The 17,222-nt window shown below is 45.5% G+C and overlaps 1 protein-coding gene across 6 annotated transcripts in view; it reads left to right on the top strand.

Annotated features, from left to right (window-relative positions):
- Positions 1-17,222, top strand: part of ANKAR (ankyrin and armadillo repeat containing) — a 95,544-nt gene that overhangs the window by 65,089 nt on the left and 13,233 nt on the right. For 5 of the 6 annotated variants that reach the window (XM_056525594.1, XM_056525596.1, XM_056525593.1 and 2 more), the window contains 2 exons: positions 5,600-5,756; positions 7,375-7,522. In XM_056525594.1, coding sequence (XP_056381569.1) covers positions 5,600-5,756; positions 7,375-7,522 — 305 coding nt within the window. Of the gene's footprint in view, positions 1-5,599; positions 5,757-5,989; positions 6,102-7,374; positions 7,523-17,222 lie in introns of those variants that run through there. The other variant, XR_008845096.1, reaches the window with a different exon arrangement.

A 17,222-nucleotide genomic window follows, 5' to 3' on the forward strand; every position in this document is an offset into this window, starting at 1 on the left:
AAACATCCATTAGAAAAGCCTTAATAACGGATGTTAAAGGAGAACTCCAGACCATGAAAAGTGTCCCCCATAGTGCCGGCAGTAAAAAAATAAAGATGTACATACCTTCCTCCGCTCCCCCGGGGCCTCCGGTAACCGGCTCCGGTCTCCATCTCGATCTACTTCCTGGTTGAGGGTGGTCAGATGAATCAGCCAATCACCAGCCGCAGCGCAGCCCGACTCGGTCAGCCATAGGCTGAGCGGCAGTGTGACGTTTTTGGCCCCGGCCGCAGGTGCCGGTGTAGTGAAGAATTTTGTGTCCTGAAGCGTTTTCACACTGCCACTCAGTCTTGCGCCACCCGATTTGGACTGCGCTGCGGCTGGTGATTGGCTGATTCATCCGACGACCGGCAACCAGGAAGTGGATCGCGGCGGAGATCGGAGCCGGTTACCGGAGGCCCCGGGGGAGCGGAGGAAGGTATGTATATCTTTATTTTTTTACTGCCGGCACTATGTGGGACAATTTTTATGGTCTGGAGTTCTCCTTTAAATGTCTGTTACAAAATTCCATTCAAGTCTATGGGATATTTTGATTATACATCATGACCCGTTATAGCCCGTCATGAATAACGGACGTTATTTGTGACCGAAGAAAAGACGGGACATGCACTAATTTTGCTTCTGTCACAAGAAATGGGTAAATTACCGGCTGTTATTTTTAACCTTGTTTATAATATCCGTTATTACTTCTGAGCATGCTCAGAAGAGGTGACATCAGCAGACTCCTGCATTGCTAAGAGACTACTATTACTCCCTTGTTTCCATGATGGGAGTAATAAATCCCTGGCTGTGGGAGTCTGCAGACAGCTGGGGAGGCTACATTAGTGTTTGTACTACTACCTCCATCATGGAACCGAGCCTGTTCCGTCATGGGGGTTGTAGTACAGGGGCTGAGGGATTGATCGCATTGGGTTTCACTTCTGAGACCCAATGCGATCATAAGTTATTAAGCAGGGGAGCGTGTGGTATGGTCCGCAACCCTGCGATGTATCGTATGTTTTAACTTTCATTTTTAAATCCCCCGCGGGGAGCCCTGAATGGTCGGTACCAAGGAGCCATTCAGGGCTCCTGGCGAGGTTTTTAAAATGAACATTGTGAGTGGCAGTGGGGGCCATATGTATATTAAAAGCGCTGTGGGGGGCAAGATATATGTCACGGATCGGCAGGCTGGAGGTGGATCCTCTGTGTCAGAGAGGGTTTGGCATGGACCGTGTTGGTGGACCGGTTCTAAGTAGCTACTGGTTTTCACCAGAGCCCGCCGCAAAGCGGGATGGTCTTGCAGCGGCGGTAGCAACCAGGTCGTATCCACCGGCAACGGCTCAACCTCTCTGACTGCTGAGATAGGCATGGTACAAGGGATAAGGCAAGAGCAAGGTCGGACGTAGCAGAAGGTCAGGGCAGGCAGCAAGGATCGTAGTCAGGGGCAACGGCAGGAGGTCTGGAACACAGGCTAGGAACACACAAGGGAACGCTTTCACTAGGCACAAGGGCAACAAGATCCGGCGAGGGAGTGCAGGGGAAGTGAGGTATAAGTAGGGAGTGCACAGGTGGAAACTAATCAAGCTAATTGGGAAGATTGGGCCAGGCACCATCATTGGTGCACTGGCCCTTTAAATCTAGAGAGCTGGCGCGCGCGCGCCCTAGAGAGCGGAGCCGCGCGCGCCAGAGCATGACAGCCGGGGACCGGGACAGGTAAGTGACTTGGGACGCGATTCGCGAGCGGGCGCGTCCCGCTGTGCGAATCGCATCCCCGACGGCCATGTCAGTGCAGCGCTCCCGGTCAGCGGGACTGACCGGGGCGCTGCAGGGAGAGAGACGCCGTGAGCGCTCCGGGGAGGAGCGGGGACCCGGAGCGCTCGGCGTAACAGTACCCCCCCCCCCCCTTGGGTCTCCCCCTCTTCTTGGAGCCTGAGAACCTGAGGATAAGACTTTTGTCCAGGATGTTGTCCTCAGGTTCCCAAGATCTCTCCTCTGAGCACTCAAGTACAAAGGGTCCAAGATAACGTGGTCCGAGATTAAAACTGGGGACACGGAAGCGGATATACTTGGTGGAGAGCCACACAAAAACAGGAGGAGTTCTTCTTTTTTCTTCGGCAAGCTTCTTTACCCGGGATGAGGCTAGTATGAGGGACTTTAGAGTCTTTTTCCAGATGGTGGCGAAGCCCCGGGAAACCACATCAACAGCGGGCACACAAGAAGGCGTGGGGGTGGGGAGGGAGGGAAGAGGGTCAAGCTTGGCACGGGGCAGAGTGTTAACAGGACGGGGGCTGTGAGGAGGAGACACAGCATAGTCCAGATAGGCCTTGGGGAGACCAGGTAAAGGAGGAGACACAGAGGTTTGACTGACGGGACTGGGAGCAGACGTGAGGCATTTTCTGTGGCAAGAAGCACCCCCGCTCAAGATCTCCCCGGTGGTCCAGACAAGGGTAGAGGAGTGTCGTTGGAACCATGGCAGACCGAGGAGGACTTCAGAGGAGCATTTGGGCAAAACAAAAAGTTCAATTTTTCCGAGATACAGTTCCATGCTCAATCGCACAGTGCAGTATAGAAGTAAATCTTCTTTCTTTCTGCGGCGAGTCCTCTCTTCAGGGGTCAGGCGAGACCGATCCACTTGCATAGCCTCCTCGGCGGGAGACACAGGGGTGGATTGCAAAGGATACTGTGAGAGAGGTGCTCCGAGCGGTGTGGCACATGGCAGGGCCTTCCCAGGCAGGAGACCACGGCAGAGTCTAGAGTCCCCATCAAATTTGTCCAGCAGGGACAAGCAGGGGTTGGGAGCGGCCGGTCGCTGCGGAGGAGCTGCAGGAGCCGGCGGAGGAGATGGTTGTTGCTGTTGCAGCTGCTGTGTCTGTGACTGAAGTAGCTGTATCTGCGGCAGCAGCTGCTGTATCTGTGACTGAAGTTGCTGTGTCACGGTGGTCAAGTATGACAGCTGGTGATTTCGTTGGGTGACCATTAGGGATTGCTGGGCGATCACCGTGGAAATGTCGGCAAGACTTGACAGCGGCACCTCAGCGGAATCCATGGCCGGATCTACTGTCACGGCTCGGCAGGCTGGAGGTGGATCCTCTGTGTCAGAGAGGGTTTGGCGAGGACCGTGTCGGTGGACCGGTTCTAAGTAGCTACTGGTTTTCACCAGAGCCCGCCGCAAAGCGGGATGGTCTTGCAGCGGCGGTAGCAACCAGGTCGTATCCAGCGGCAACGGTTCAACCTCTCTGACTGCTGAGAAAGGCATGGTACAAGGGATAAGGCAAGAGCAAGGTCGGACGTAGCAGAAGGTCAGGGCAGGCAGCAAGGATCGTAGTCAGGGGCAACGGCAGGAGGTCTGGAACACAGGCTAGGAACACACAAGGGAACGCTTTCACTAGGCACAAGGGCAACAAGATCCGGCGAGGGAGTGCAGGGGAAGTGAGGTATAAGTAGGGAGTGCACAGGTGGAAACTAATCAAGCTAATTGGGAAGATTGGGCCAGGCACCATCATTGGTGCACTGGCCCTTTAAATCTAGAGAGCTGGCGCGCGCGCGCCCTAGAGAGCGGAGCCGCGCGCGCCAGAGCATGACAGCCGGGGACCGGGACAGGTAAGTGACTTGGGACGCGATTCGCGAGCGGGACTGACCGGGGCGCTGCAGGGAGAGAGACGCCGTGAGCGCTCCGGGGAGGAGCGGGGACCCGGAGCGCTCGGCGTAACAATATATAGCGCTGCAGGGAGGGCAGACATATAGCCTATATATATCTAACCCCCAGCGCATTTATAATATGCCCCCCGCAGCGCATTAATAAAGATATGACCCCTGCCATCGCATTTATATATATATACCCCCCCCGCCGATGCATTAATAAAGATATGACCCCCCCAGCCGCATTTATACATATATATATATATATATACACCCCACCAGCACATTATATATATATATACCCACCGCACCGCATGAATAAACATATGACCCCCGCCAGCGCATATATATATATATATATATATACCCCCTGCAGCGCATTTGTCATAATATGCTACTGCAGCGCTATGAGTAAAAAGTATTTCCATCAGCAGCGCATAGTGCCAGCAGCCGTCCGGCCGATGATGCTGATAGAAATACTTTTCATACATAGCGCTGCAGGGGTATATATATGTAGATGCACCTGGGGGGGCAGACATATAGCGTTATCTGCCCCACCACAGCGCTTCTATATACATATGCCACCGCAGCACTATGTATGAAAAGTATTTCTATCAGCATCATCGGCCGGACGGCTGCTGGCACTATGCGCTGCTGATAGATATACTTTTCATTCATAGCGCTGCAGTGGTATATTGTGGCACATGTGCTGCGGGGTATATATATATATATATATATATATAAATGTGCTGGCGGGGGTCATATGTTTATTTATGCGCTGCGGGGGTATATATAAATGCACCAGCGGGGGGTATATATATAAATGCGCTGGTGGGGGTCATATCTTTATTAATGCGCTGCGGGAGGCATATTATAAATAAGCTGGGGGGCTAGATATTTAGGCTATATGTCTGCCCCCCCTGCAGCGCTATATATCTGGTCCCCCACAGCGCTTTTAATATACATATGGCCCCCGCTGCCACTCAAAATGTTCATTTTAAAGACCCCACCGAAGACTCCCGCAGCCAGGGAATTACTACTCCCATCATGGAAAGGAATCTGTTCCATGATGGGAGTAGTAGTAGTCCCAGCTGTGGGAGTCTATAGGGAGAGGTGTTAAAACGGCCATACATGACTGATGGTATAACAGGTCTTAACGGATGAATATTTATTCAGCCGTTAGCACCCGTTATTTCATTCGTTATTATACATCTGTTTTTACACTGAAATCGGATGTTTGATAACGGATGAATGCTCATAGTGTGAAAGGAGCCTTAAACTGATTTGTAAATTACTTCTATTAAAATATCTTAATCCTTCCAGTACTTATCAGCTGCTGAAGTTGATTTGTTGTTTTCTGTCTGACCACAGTGCTCTCTGCTGACACCTCTGTCTGTCTCAGGAACTTTCCAGAGTAGGAGCAAATCCCCATAGCAAACCTCTGCTGCTCTGAGCATTTCCTTAGCCAGACAGACAGACAGAGGTATCTGCAGAGAGCACTGTTGTCAGACAGAAAACAACAACTCAACTTCATCAGCTGATAAGTACTGGAAGGATTAAGATTTTTTAATAGAAGTAATTTACAAATCCGTTTAAATTTCTGGAGCCAGTTGATATGAAAAAATATGCTTTTTTTTTACTGGAATACCCCTTTAAATATGACAACCAGTCTCTTAGTGGGCCCAACACCTGTGCCGCAGGTCTGCCCGAGGAGGTCCGCAGCCCACAGGGCAGCTTTGGTGCTGGGACACCACATGTGCTGCACCCAAAAGATGATTTTTTTGGCCTGCATGAAACATTTGATCAGTTTAATAACAGCATTGGCCCATGTAAAAGGAGATTACGCTGTAGGACCTCTTTGAATAACCCTTCAATTATCTTTATTATATAGAATTTGTAACTATTATTATTAGTGTGACTGTGAATAGTATTTCTCTTGCAGTTGGTGGTGTTGGCACCCATCATTTCTGATCAGAAGCCATCATATACTTGTGCTCTTGGTATACAGACACTTGTCGGGTTACTGGAGACTACACAACCCTATGACACCCTGGCACTGGCTGCAGACTGTGTAGCCAGGTTGTCACTTACTCGGGCAGGTAACATGTGTAACATTAAATATATATATTAGAGTTTCCAGACCCCCTTTTTTTTTAAGGAGATTGCAGTCTTCAGTGGATTTAAAGGTAATGTGTCATCAATATTTTTTACTGAATATAAAAAAAATTATATAAATTCTATTATGTTTCTTTTTTCTGATTTTAAAATAATTTTTGCACATTATTATTGGGGCAGTCGTATTGCCTAAGCTATTGTTTTGCTCTGTTAACAGCAATTAGAAACATGATTTACAGGGACTACATGGACCATAGGATACAATAGTCTGGAGCTGAATTATTGACTTCCATGGGACTAGGCATGCTATGTGCAAAGACCAATGTGCAGTAAGGAGGATAAGGGGAGTTTTATATATTATCTATTGTGAATAGCGTGATCCTATTATCTATACAGATGTTGCCTATAAAAGTCCAAGTGATCTTAAACAAGAGTAGGGCTGAGCGGTATACCGGTTCATACCGAGTACCGAAATTTTTGTGCTGCACGATATGAATTTTAACCCATGCCACAATACCGGTTTGGCCCCTCCCGCTCGGCAATGAATGAATGAATCAGCCCAGCGCTACTCTAATGGGAAACTAATCCTATGTGACCTCGAGTGCTGTTCTGCCCCCCCAATTAATTATTAGCCCAGCGTTGTCCCCATCAGGGTACTACTCACATGTCACCCACATGCGCTGCCCTCCTCGTCCTGTTTGTTGTTGCCGCCGATGCTGACACTATATACCAGTGGTCTCTAACCTGTGGACCTCCAGATGTTGCAAAACTACAACTTCCAGCATGCCCGGACAGCCGTTGGCTGTCCGGGCATGCTGGGAGTTGTAGTTTTGCAACATCTGGAGGTCCGCAGGTTGGAGACCACTGCTCTATATGCGGTATCCCTATGCCTGGGTTGCAAAAATGAAACAAAAAAAACTTTAACTCACCTCCCGTTGGTCCGGTACCGGCCTCACTTGTTTCCTTGGGGGGGGGGGGGGGGGGGGGGAACGTCGGAGAGCTGTCAGCCTATCACCAGCCACAGCGATGTTCCGTCTTGGCCGGTGATAGGCTGAGCCCACTGTCATGTGAGAAGCCGGCTCCTTACATGACAGTGGGCTCAGCCTATCACCAACCAAGGCGGAACATCGCTGCAGCTGGTGATAGGCTGACAGCTCTCCGATGTTCCCGTCCCCAGCATAAGGCCGACGTAGGTGCGTTAAAGTTTATTTTGTTTACCTTTTGCAGCCCGGGAATAGCGATACCGCACAGTATAGAGTGTCAGCGCCGGCGGCCGCAACAAACAGGACGAGGAGGAAAGGGCTTGCAGGTGATATGTGAGTATTTTCCCTGATGGGGATGTGGGCTGATAATTAATATGGGGGGGGGGGGGGCTAGGAAATACCGTTATATACTGTGGAACTGCCAAAAGTTTAAAAAAATACCATGATACACACATTTGGTCATACCGCCCAGCCCTAAACAAGAGTTTAAGAGAAAAAAAATCCTGCTAGGTCATTCTTTGATGTCTTCTCACACAAAATAGGTTGAGGTAGGGAATCATTAGAAGTCTGCTGTATATAGCAATATTCTCCTGACATCCTTGTTATATTTTGTTCGTAGGTCTCTCTGCAGCTATGGTTTCTATTGATATTGTGAATTTGTTGTGTCCACTGCTGTCCAGCCCATCGCAGCAAGTGAGAGGTTCCGCTTCCATCGCTTTGTCACATTTAAGCTTCAACCCAGTGGCTGAGAGGCAACTATTACAAAGGTAATGCATGAGTGTGTGTGCATTCACAATTTTACAGGTTTTAGAGCTGACATCCCCCAGCATTCTCTTCATATTTAGTGCTTGCTTTGTTGCATTACATTCTGAAAACTGTAACCATTGTACCAGGCACTAAACAGCAAAGGGTTACTCTAAATGGGGTAAGGTGTGGGTTCTGTGTAGTGCAGACTACTGGGATACTTGGCTGCTAGTGAAAATGTTTGTCAAACCAGGAGCGTGGAGTGAATGGATGTTGATGGGATGGTACTAGTCCTGCGAGTTATGGTCTCTTACCACAGCTCACAGTCATCTGTATCCAAATGCTGGAAAAATAACTCCTCAAATGCAGGGATGTAAGATAACCACTTGTAATTGTGGTGAGGGTGTGATGGAGGGCAGATGTTATTACCCTAGGGGCAGATGGCATTACCCCCTTGTGTTCTTGATGCCAGGGCATGGTTTTTACCTCTACACCACCCAAAGGTATACTGCTGGATCCTGGGCTAGGCACGGGGGCCAATAATGACTCTGACGCCAAGTTACGGAACAACGACAGCTTTACTGAGGTAAACAGGTGTAACAGTCTTAACAGCTAATCCAGGCCAAGGAGGTAACCAGTGACTTCAGAGACTTAGGGCTCACTGGGACTTGTAGTGGACTTTGACAAATTGCTGCAGGCCCACGCTGACTTGACACAGACTGATCTTGACTGACTTGACTAGGACTGACTAGACAGACTTCACCCCGTTTGTAGCTTACCAAGTTTTGACGTTCACCTGTGGGGTAGTGGACTTGTGGAAGCATGGCTGCGTGGTAGGCTTTAGGCTTTAGTCTCTTCAGGACACTAGACACTCTCTCTCTCTCTGAGCATGTTACTTGAATTGGAGAAGCTGGAGCTATTGTTGGCACTCTGGAAACAGGTATAAGCTGGAGCCCACGGTGATAGAGCAGGAACTGGCATGTTGACTAACGCTAGCTGGACCAGTCCTGGTGCTGGAGGTAAACAGACGAACGCTGGCTGACTGGGAGAGAACATAGGGAAATCCATGGAGGGATGGATCCCTTCGCCAGGAACATATTCCCTTGCAGGTCTGACATCTGGAGAAGGCGGTGGTGGAAGTAATGGTAGGTCTTCCTTTAGGTAGATCTTGATACGATTTTGGTGGACGACTTGTGGCTCATACCCAGGCTTCTGAACTTCGTACACATCGGTCTCGGGAAAGGATATAACCATCACAGTGTAGGGCTCTGTTTCCCAGATGGAGTCCAATTTGTCCATTCTCAGGAACTTCCGTAGCCAGACTTTGTCGCCCACCTGGAGTGGTTTGGCTGAGGCATGGCGATTATAATCATCGTGTTGCTTTTGTCAGGCCTTGTCCATTTTCTTACTGACAAAGAGGGACCTTTATCAATTTTTGCTTATGTATTCCTTTTTTTAGTACTTTTTTCTTAACTTTTTTTGCTTATGTGTGACTAATTTATCAACTGGTTTCAGCCTGTTGATAATTTTCTTTCACGTAAGGAATTTTTTCTTTTTTACTTTGGTAGTGGCTTTTTCTGCTCCATGTTTGAGCTGGAGTAAATTTAGTAAATTTTTAACCTTGTTGTGATTCTTAACCTTTTTTTTTATCGCAGTTAATAAATACCAGACTACCCGTAGTCCATTTTCAAATTATTACTACATAGTTAAGTTTTGGAAAACTTGCTTTTCTCGCTTTCCAGTCAAAATGTTGCACGAAAAATCGCGTAGTCGCAGGTGCGACATTTGTGCAACATTTTTAGTAAAAAAAAATGCAACTAAATTGCTTGATAAATGTCTGTCAATAATGTTGTAGAGACGTAAACTGGATAATCTTCATAGAGGATATATGAGAGGATAGGTGGCAGAAATATGGATAGTTCCGTTAGAAGATGATTAGACACACATGTATAGGGCGCAACTCCAGCTGACACGCCGGCAACAGAATTTTAGGTGAGTATACACATGAATGTTCTGACTCACGATTTAGTAGAAAGTTTCTTTCTGGTTTATTCAAGTATATTCGGGTATTGTCTCACAGGACATCAGGTTAGCAGCATGATATGCAAGCAGCAAAGGTTGATACAAGCTCCGTGCTCCCTTCAGTCATGGCCCAACGTTTCAGGGGCAAGCCCCCTTAGTCATGCGCAATGACTGCCCGGAACATGAGCGATTAAATAGAAGTCAAACAGCTGAAAAATATTAACCCTTTATAAAATTCATCATTATGCGCATAAATATTTATCATTAGGGTACAATTGTAAACTACTATAAAAATACATTGAAATTACAACATTCATTCATCCCTCTCGGTGTAAGTGTGTCCAGTTCTGTTATCCAGAACGTTTCCCGCTGTAGCAGACGTTTGCGGTTTAAATCTTCATTGGTCTGAATAGGGACCTGTTCTAACACCTGCCATCTAAGTTCAGAAATTTGGTGTTCTGCCTCTTTAAAATGTCGGGCTACGGTGGTTTCTCCATATTTAGTGGGTACGCTATCTGTTAGGTCTTGTACAGATTTCTTTAACGTTTTTCTAATAGCTGACTTATGTTCAGTAATCCTAGTTTTTACATTTCGAGAAGTTTGGCCTACATACCCTTTGCCGCACGGGCATTTTAATAAATAAACGACATTGTCAGAATTACAAGTAAAAAAGCCTTTGCTTTTATTCCCTTTACTTGGATGGGTGACATTGTCCCCTTTGATGATATTATTACAATTCGAGCACGAGAGGCAAGGGTATGTGCCATACTTCTTAGCAGCCAAAAAAGTTTGTCTATCTTTTTTCTTTTTAACGATATCACTTTTAATTAGTTGATCTCCAATAAATTTGCCTTTTTTATGTACATACATAGGTGCTGTATAAAACAGATGTCCGTATTTTTCATAATTTCTTAATAATCCCCAATATTTTTGAATCGTGTTTTTAACCATCTTACTCCTTTTATCGTACGTACCTACGTATAAAATCTGTTTCTTATCTTTCTCTTTTCTAGTTGATCTAGTCCTCAATTGTTCTCTTGTTAGTTGCCTTATTTTCTCTTTCTGGATTTTATGTTTATTATAACCTTTCACAATAAATTTATTTGCGATCTGCTCGCTAGTTTTTTCATATTCTATGTCTGTACTTGTAATACAACGAGCTCTTATAAACTGACTTCGGGGTAGACTATTAAAGATATTGGGAGCATGGTAACTATTTTTATGTAGCATATTATTCCGAACAGTCGGCTTTGTATAAAGTGTAGTGGAACAGCTAGTCCCTGTTTTTGTCACCTCTACGTCTAAGAAATGTATCCTAGATTTATTGTAGGAAAGGGTGAATTTAATGCTCTCATGTGCCTGATTTAATTTGCTGACAAAATCTAGTAATGATTCTTCTGTATCACGCCATAACATAAACACGTTGTCGACGTAGCGAACCCACATCGACCACGGGTCCAACAATCCTGTGGAAAAAACATATTGATCTTCAAATTTAGACATGAATATATTAGCTAAAGATGAGGCCACAGAGGACCCCATTGAAACGCCATGTTTTTGGAGATAAAACTCCGTATCAAATCTGAAACGGACACACTTACACCGAGAGGGATGAATGAATGTTGTAATTTCAATGTATTTTTATAGTAGTTTACAGTTGTACCCTAATGATAAATATTTATGCGCATAATGATGAATTTTATAAAGGGTTAATATTTTTCAGCTGTTTGACTTCTATTTAATCGCTCATGTTCGGGCAGTCATTGCGCATGACTAAGGGGGCTTGCCCCTGAAACGTTGGGCCATGACTGAAGGGAGCACGGAGCTTGTATCCACCTTTGCTGCTTGCATATCATGCTGCTAACCTGATGTCCTGCGAGACAATACCCAAATATACTTGAATAAACCAGAAAGAAACTTTCTACTAAATCGTGAGTCAGAACATTCATGTGTATACTCACCTAAAATTCTGTTGCCGGCGTGTCAGCTGGAGTTGCGCCCTATACATGTGTGTCTAATCATGAACTATTGAACAGAGAGGCTGGAGCTCTGTCGCATAGGCGTTGTATATACGCTCTACACATTGAGATAACTCGGTTACTACTTTGTATACTAGACACAGTTCCGTTAGAAGCACATTGATCTTGTAGGTGGGTAACCGGGTAGCTGAGGACTCCTCGGTAGTAGGTGGTCAACAATGTGGAAGTAACTGGTCTGGCGATGATGTGGACTGGGTCCGGTCCTGATTGCCCAGTGGGAGACCAGAGTGAGAGGATTACACCCGACCTTGGTGGCGTCCACATAGACAGGCTGTCCGCCACAAACGTTTCAACTCATAGTCACGCTGGGCCCATCGTAGATGGGTTGGTACCTTTTTGGCCAGAAGGTAATCCAAAGTTCCCCCATAACTCAACTTTCATCTTGAAGAGTCTTCCAGGTGTACAGGTCTTTAACCTTCTCGGAACTGGGTTCACCGTCCATGTGGGCGGTGACAACATTCTGGTTCACAAACCGTTGATAAAATGTAGGCATCTCCACGTCTTCCCACACGTCTTCGACAGGTGGTTCCTCACTGGGGGTCATCCGAGACATAGTTACATAGTTACATAGTTAGTATGGTTGAAAAAAGACATACGTCCATCAAGTCCAACCAGGGGATTGAAGGGAAGGATGTAAGGGGATAAGGGAAAGGGATGTAGTTTTATAATTCTGCATAAGCTTTAATGTTATTTTGTTCCAGGAATGTATCTAACCCTGTTTTAAAGCTGTTAATTGTTCCTGCTGTGACCAGTTCCTGAGGTAGACCGTTCCATAAATTCACAGTCCTCACGGTAAAGAAGGCGTGCCGCCCCTTTAGACTAAACCTTTTCTTCTCCAGGCGGAGGGAGTGCCCCCTCGTCCTTTGGGGGGGTTTAACCTGGAACAGTTTTTCTCCATATTTTTTGTATGGGCCATTAATATACTTATATACGTTTATCATATCCCCCCTTAAACGTCTCTTCTCAAGACTAAACAATTGTAACTCCTTTAATCGCTCCTCATAGCTAAGATGTTCCATGCCCCATATTAGTTTGGTCGCACGTCTCTGCACCCTTTCCAACTCTGCAGTGTCCCTTTTATGAACAGGCGACCAAAACTGAACAGCATATTCCAGGTGAGGCCGTACCAATGCTTTATAAAGGGGGAGTATTATGTCCCTGTCCCTTGAGTCCATGCCTCTTTTGATACATGACAATATCCTGCTGGCTTTGGAAGCAGCAGCCTGACATTGCATGCTATTCTGTAGTCTGTGATCTACAAGTACACCCAGATCCTTCTCTACCAGTGACTCTGCCAGTTTAATCCCCCCTAAGACATACGACGCATGCAGGTTATTAGTACCCAGATGCATAACTTTACATTTATCCACATTGAACCTCATTTGCCAAGTGGATGCCCAGACACTTAGTCTATCCAAGTCATCTTGTAACTTATGCACATCCTCTATAGACTGTACCGTGCTACAAAGCTTGGTGTCATCTGCAAAGATAGAAACAGAGCTGTTAATACCATCCTCTATATCATTGATAAATAAATTAAACAGCAGCGGGCCCAGTACTGAACCTTGGGGTACACCACTAATAACCGGGGACCAATCAGAGTACGAATCATTTACCACCACTCTCTGGGTACGATCCATGAGCCAGTGTTCAATCCAGTTACAAACTAAAGTTTCCAAGCCCAAGGACCTTAACTTACCTGTCAGACGTCTGTGAGGGACAGTATCAAACGCTTTGGCAAAATCCAGAAACACTATATCCACAGCCATTCCTCTGTCAAGGCTTCTACTCACCTCTTCATAAAAGCAAATTAGATTGGTTTGACAACTTCTATCCTTAGTAAACCCATGCTGGCTATCACTTATAATACTATTATCCCCTATGTATTCCTGAATGTAATCCCTTATAAGTCCTTCAAACAATTTACCCACAATGCACGTTAGACTTACCGGTCTATAATTGCCTGGCGAAGACCTAGAGCCCTTCTTGAAGATTGGTACCACATTAGCCTTGCGCCAGTCCCTTGGCACAATACCAGACACCAGAGAATCTCTAAATATCATGAACAAGGGTACAGATATTACTGGACTTACCTCTCTAAGAACTCTTGGGTGTAGTCCATCCGGCCCTGGAGATTTGCTTACATTTACTTTACTTAACTTACCTTGTACCATCTCTACATTAAGCCAGTTCAGTACATTATATGATGTGTTACCAGCACTGACCTGGCCAATGTCAGCTCCTTCTTCCATAGTATATACAGAACTAAAGAACCCATTCAGTAGCTCCGCCTTCTCTTGATCGCCCGTGACAACCTCCCCATTATCATTATTAAGGGGTCCTACATGCTCTGTCCTTGGTTTTTTTGTATTTATATATCTAAAAAAATATTTAGGATTAGTTTTGCTTTCTTCGGCCACCTGTCTCTCATTTTGAATTTTTGCTGTTTTTATTACATTTTTACAGATTTTATTAAGCTCCTTGTACTGTTTAAATGTTATAGCTGACCCATCAGATTTGTATTTTTTGAAGGCTATTTTTTTGTTGTTTATTGCTCTTTTAACCTCATTTGTCAGCCATGTAGGATTTAGTTTTAATCGTTTATATTTGTTCCCCTTTGGTATATATTTAGCTGTATAGTTATTTAGAGTTGATTTAAAGATGTCCCATTTACCTTCTGTATCAGTATTTGAGAACACCTCCCCCCAGTCTATGTCCTGTAGTGCAGCCCTCAACCCAGGGAAGTTTGCCTTTTTAAAGTTATATGTTTTTGCTTTCCCCGTCTGTCTTTGTTTTCTACATTTTAAGTCAAAAGTAACTATATTGTGGTCGCTATTACCAAGGTTTTCCCGCACAGTTACATTACCAACCAGCTCTGCGTTGTTGGAAATGATCAGATCCAACAAGGCATCACTTCTTGTTGGGTCCTCCACAAACTGGCCCATAAAATTATCCTGCAATAAATTTAGGAATTTTCTCCCCTTTGTAGTTTTAGCCAACCCCCGGCCCCAATCTATATCTGGATAGTTAAAATCTCCCATTATTACCACTGTACCTGCCCGGGCGGCCCTCTCTATTTGTTTATACAGCCGACCTTCTATCTCTTCAGTGATATTAGGGGGTCTGTAGATTACACCAAATATTATTTTTTCAGTATTTCCCTCCTTTTGTAATTCTACCCACAATGATTCCACATCCTCAGAATCATCACACACTATGGCATCGTTCACACTGGCTTTCATACCACTTCTTACATACAGACAGACTCCACCACCTTTTCTGTTCATTCTATCCTTGCGAAACAATGTAAACCCCTGCAGATTGACAGCCCAGTCATGCGAGGAGTCCAGCCATGTCTCAGTGACCCCAACTATATCAATATGTTCCTCCAGTATCAAGGCCTCAAGCTCCCCCATTTTATTTGCTAGGCTTCTGGCATTTATGAACATACACTTTACATTTCCATTAAGTTTTACACATGTAGTCTCACTAATGGGATTTTCAGAGTTATTGGGGTTAATGTCATTTTTTGAGTTATAAGGGCTAATTGTACTATTTAAGTTATTGGGGCTAATGGGATTTTTTGAGTTATTGGGTCTAACATTATTATTTAAGTTATTGGGGCTAATGGGATTTTTTGCGTTATTGCGTCTAACGTTGTTATTTAAGTTATTGGGGCTAACGGTATTTTTTGAGTTAATGGGGCTTATTGTAGTTATTGAGTTATTGGGGCTAATGGAATTTTTTGAATTATTGGGATTACAATTTTTCGGGCTACATTTATTTTTACAGCTGGTTTGTAACGCATGAATCTCCTTATCCACTGCTCTTAACCTCCCCCCACAGGACTGCTCTCCACCCGCCATTATGTCCTGACCCCTCTCTAACCTATCCATCCCACTGTCTGCTTTCTTTGCTTTATTATCCTCCCCCCACTCACCTAGTTTAAATACTCAGCCACCCCTTCCAGGATTCTCTCCCCCAGCACAGCAGACCCCCTTCCATTCAGGTGCAAATTATCCGTAGAATAGAGTTTGTACCCTAATGAAAAGTCAGCCCAGTGCTCTAAAAACCCAAACCCTTCCCCCTCACACCACGACTTAAGCCATGCATTTAACTCCCTAAGCTCCCGCTGTCTTTCCTGCGATGCGCATGGCACAGGAAGTATTCCAGAGAACACAACCTTAGAGGTCCTTCCCTTCAGCTTGGCACCTAGTTCCTTGTAATTATTCTTCAAGGACCTCCACCTACCATGTATTCTGTCGTTGGTTCCCACATGGACCACGACAGCTGGGTCATCCCCAGCCCCCCCTAGTAATTTGTCCACCCTTTCCACCACATGCCGAACCCTGGCACCAGGGAGACAGCAAACCATTCGGTTGAGGTGGTCTTGGCGACAAATTATTCTATCCGTCTTCCTGATTATAGAATCCCCTACCACAACTAACTGTCTTGGCCTACCTGCGTTACCATCCCCCACACTACTAGTTGAGCTGTTCCCCCGGCTGTTAGGGAGAACAGTATCCACTAGGGTTGCCATCTCTGACACTGAGGCCCTCGCATCATCGCCCAACTTGGCAATTTTACTTGGGAGATCAGAAGCAGAAGTGACCTTCCTTTTCCTTGCCCCCTTTCCAGTCCCTCTAACTACATTAACCCAGCTCCCTACTTGGGCCTCCTGGCTAGTTTCTCCAACCTCCATTTCTACCCCACTAACTGCTTGCTCTGTAAGATTGTCAATCGCCCTCAATGTTGCATTTTGCTCCTCTAGATCTCTAATATGAGCTTCCAGGTGGGCAACATGCTCACATTTGTCACAGCGGTATTCACCCTGAAGCTGCTGCTCCAGAGATGTATACATGTGGCACAATGTGCACTGAAGAAAACCTCCAATCCTGCTGTCCATATCCTTGGTGACAAACAGCTGTTATTAACTATTAAGAAAAACTACTTTTATCAACGGAGTGTAATACTTACAGTTACAGTGGGTCCTGCTTACAACTCCTGCTTTTAAACTTCTGCTTATAAAACTTTTCAAATGTAACACTTAATAATACCACACTTTAGAATACAGACCCAGCTTCAGCTAGACTCAGTCAGAGCAGGGCTCACAGAGTTTCCCAGTTAGTTTTATACACCTGAGAGCAGTTAATCAATTAACCCCTCCCCCAGGTGTGCTACAGACAGGAGGAAAAAAAAAAAAAAAAAAAAATGCAAGGGCTATGCAACCGCTGGAGACACCCTGTTTGGAAAACAATGATCCACAGTATACTTAGCACATGAACTTCTGCTTATAAAACTTCTCAAATGTAACACTTAATAATACAACACTTTAGAATACAGACCCAGCTTCAGCTAGACTCAGTCAGCTAGACTCAGTCAGACTCAGTCAGTACATTGGCATTGATGTTTGACTTGCCGCTTCTGTACTTGATGGTGAAGCTGTAATTAGCTAATCTTGAAGCCCATCGCTGTTCTATGACACCCAACTTGGCAGTGTTCAGATGAGCCAACAGGTTATTATCCATGTAGACAGTAAATGGCATGGAAGCCACATAATCTTTGAATTTTTCTGTCACAGCCCACACCAGGGCAAGAAGTTCCAATTTGATCGATCTGTAGTTGGCATCATTCTTTTCTGCTCCTCGCAGGTTATGACTGG

Source organism: Hyla sarda, chromosome 6 (genome assembly GCF_029499605.1).
Source record: "Hyla sarda isolate aHylSar1 chromosome 6, aHylSar1.hap1, whole genome shotgun sequence".
NCBI lineage: Eukaryota > Metazoa > Chordata > Amphibia > Anura > Hylidae > Hyla > Hyla sarda.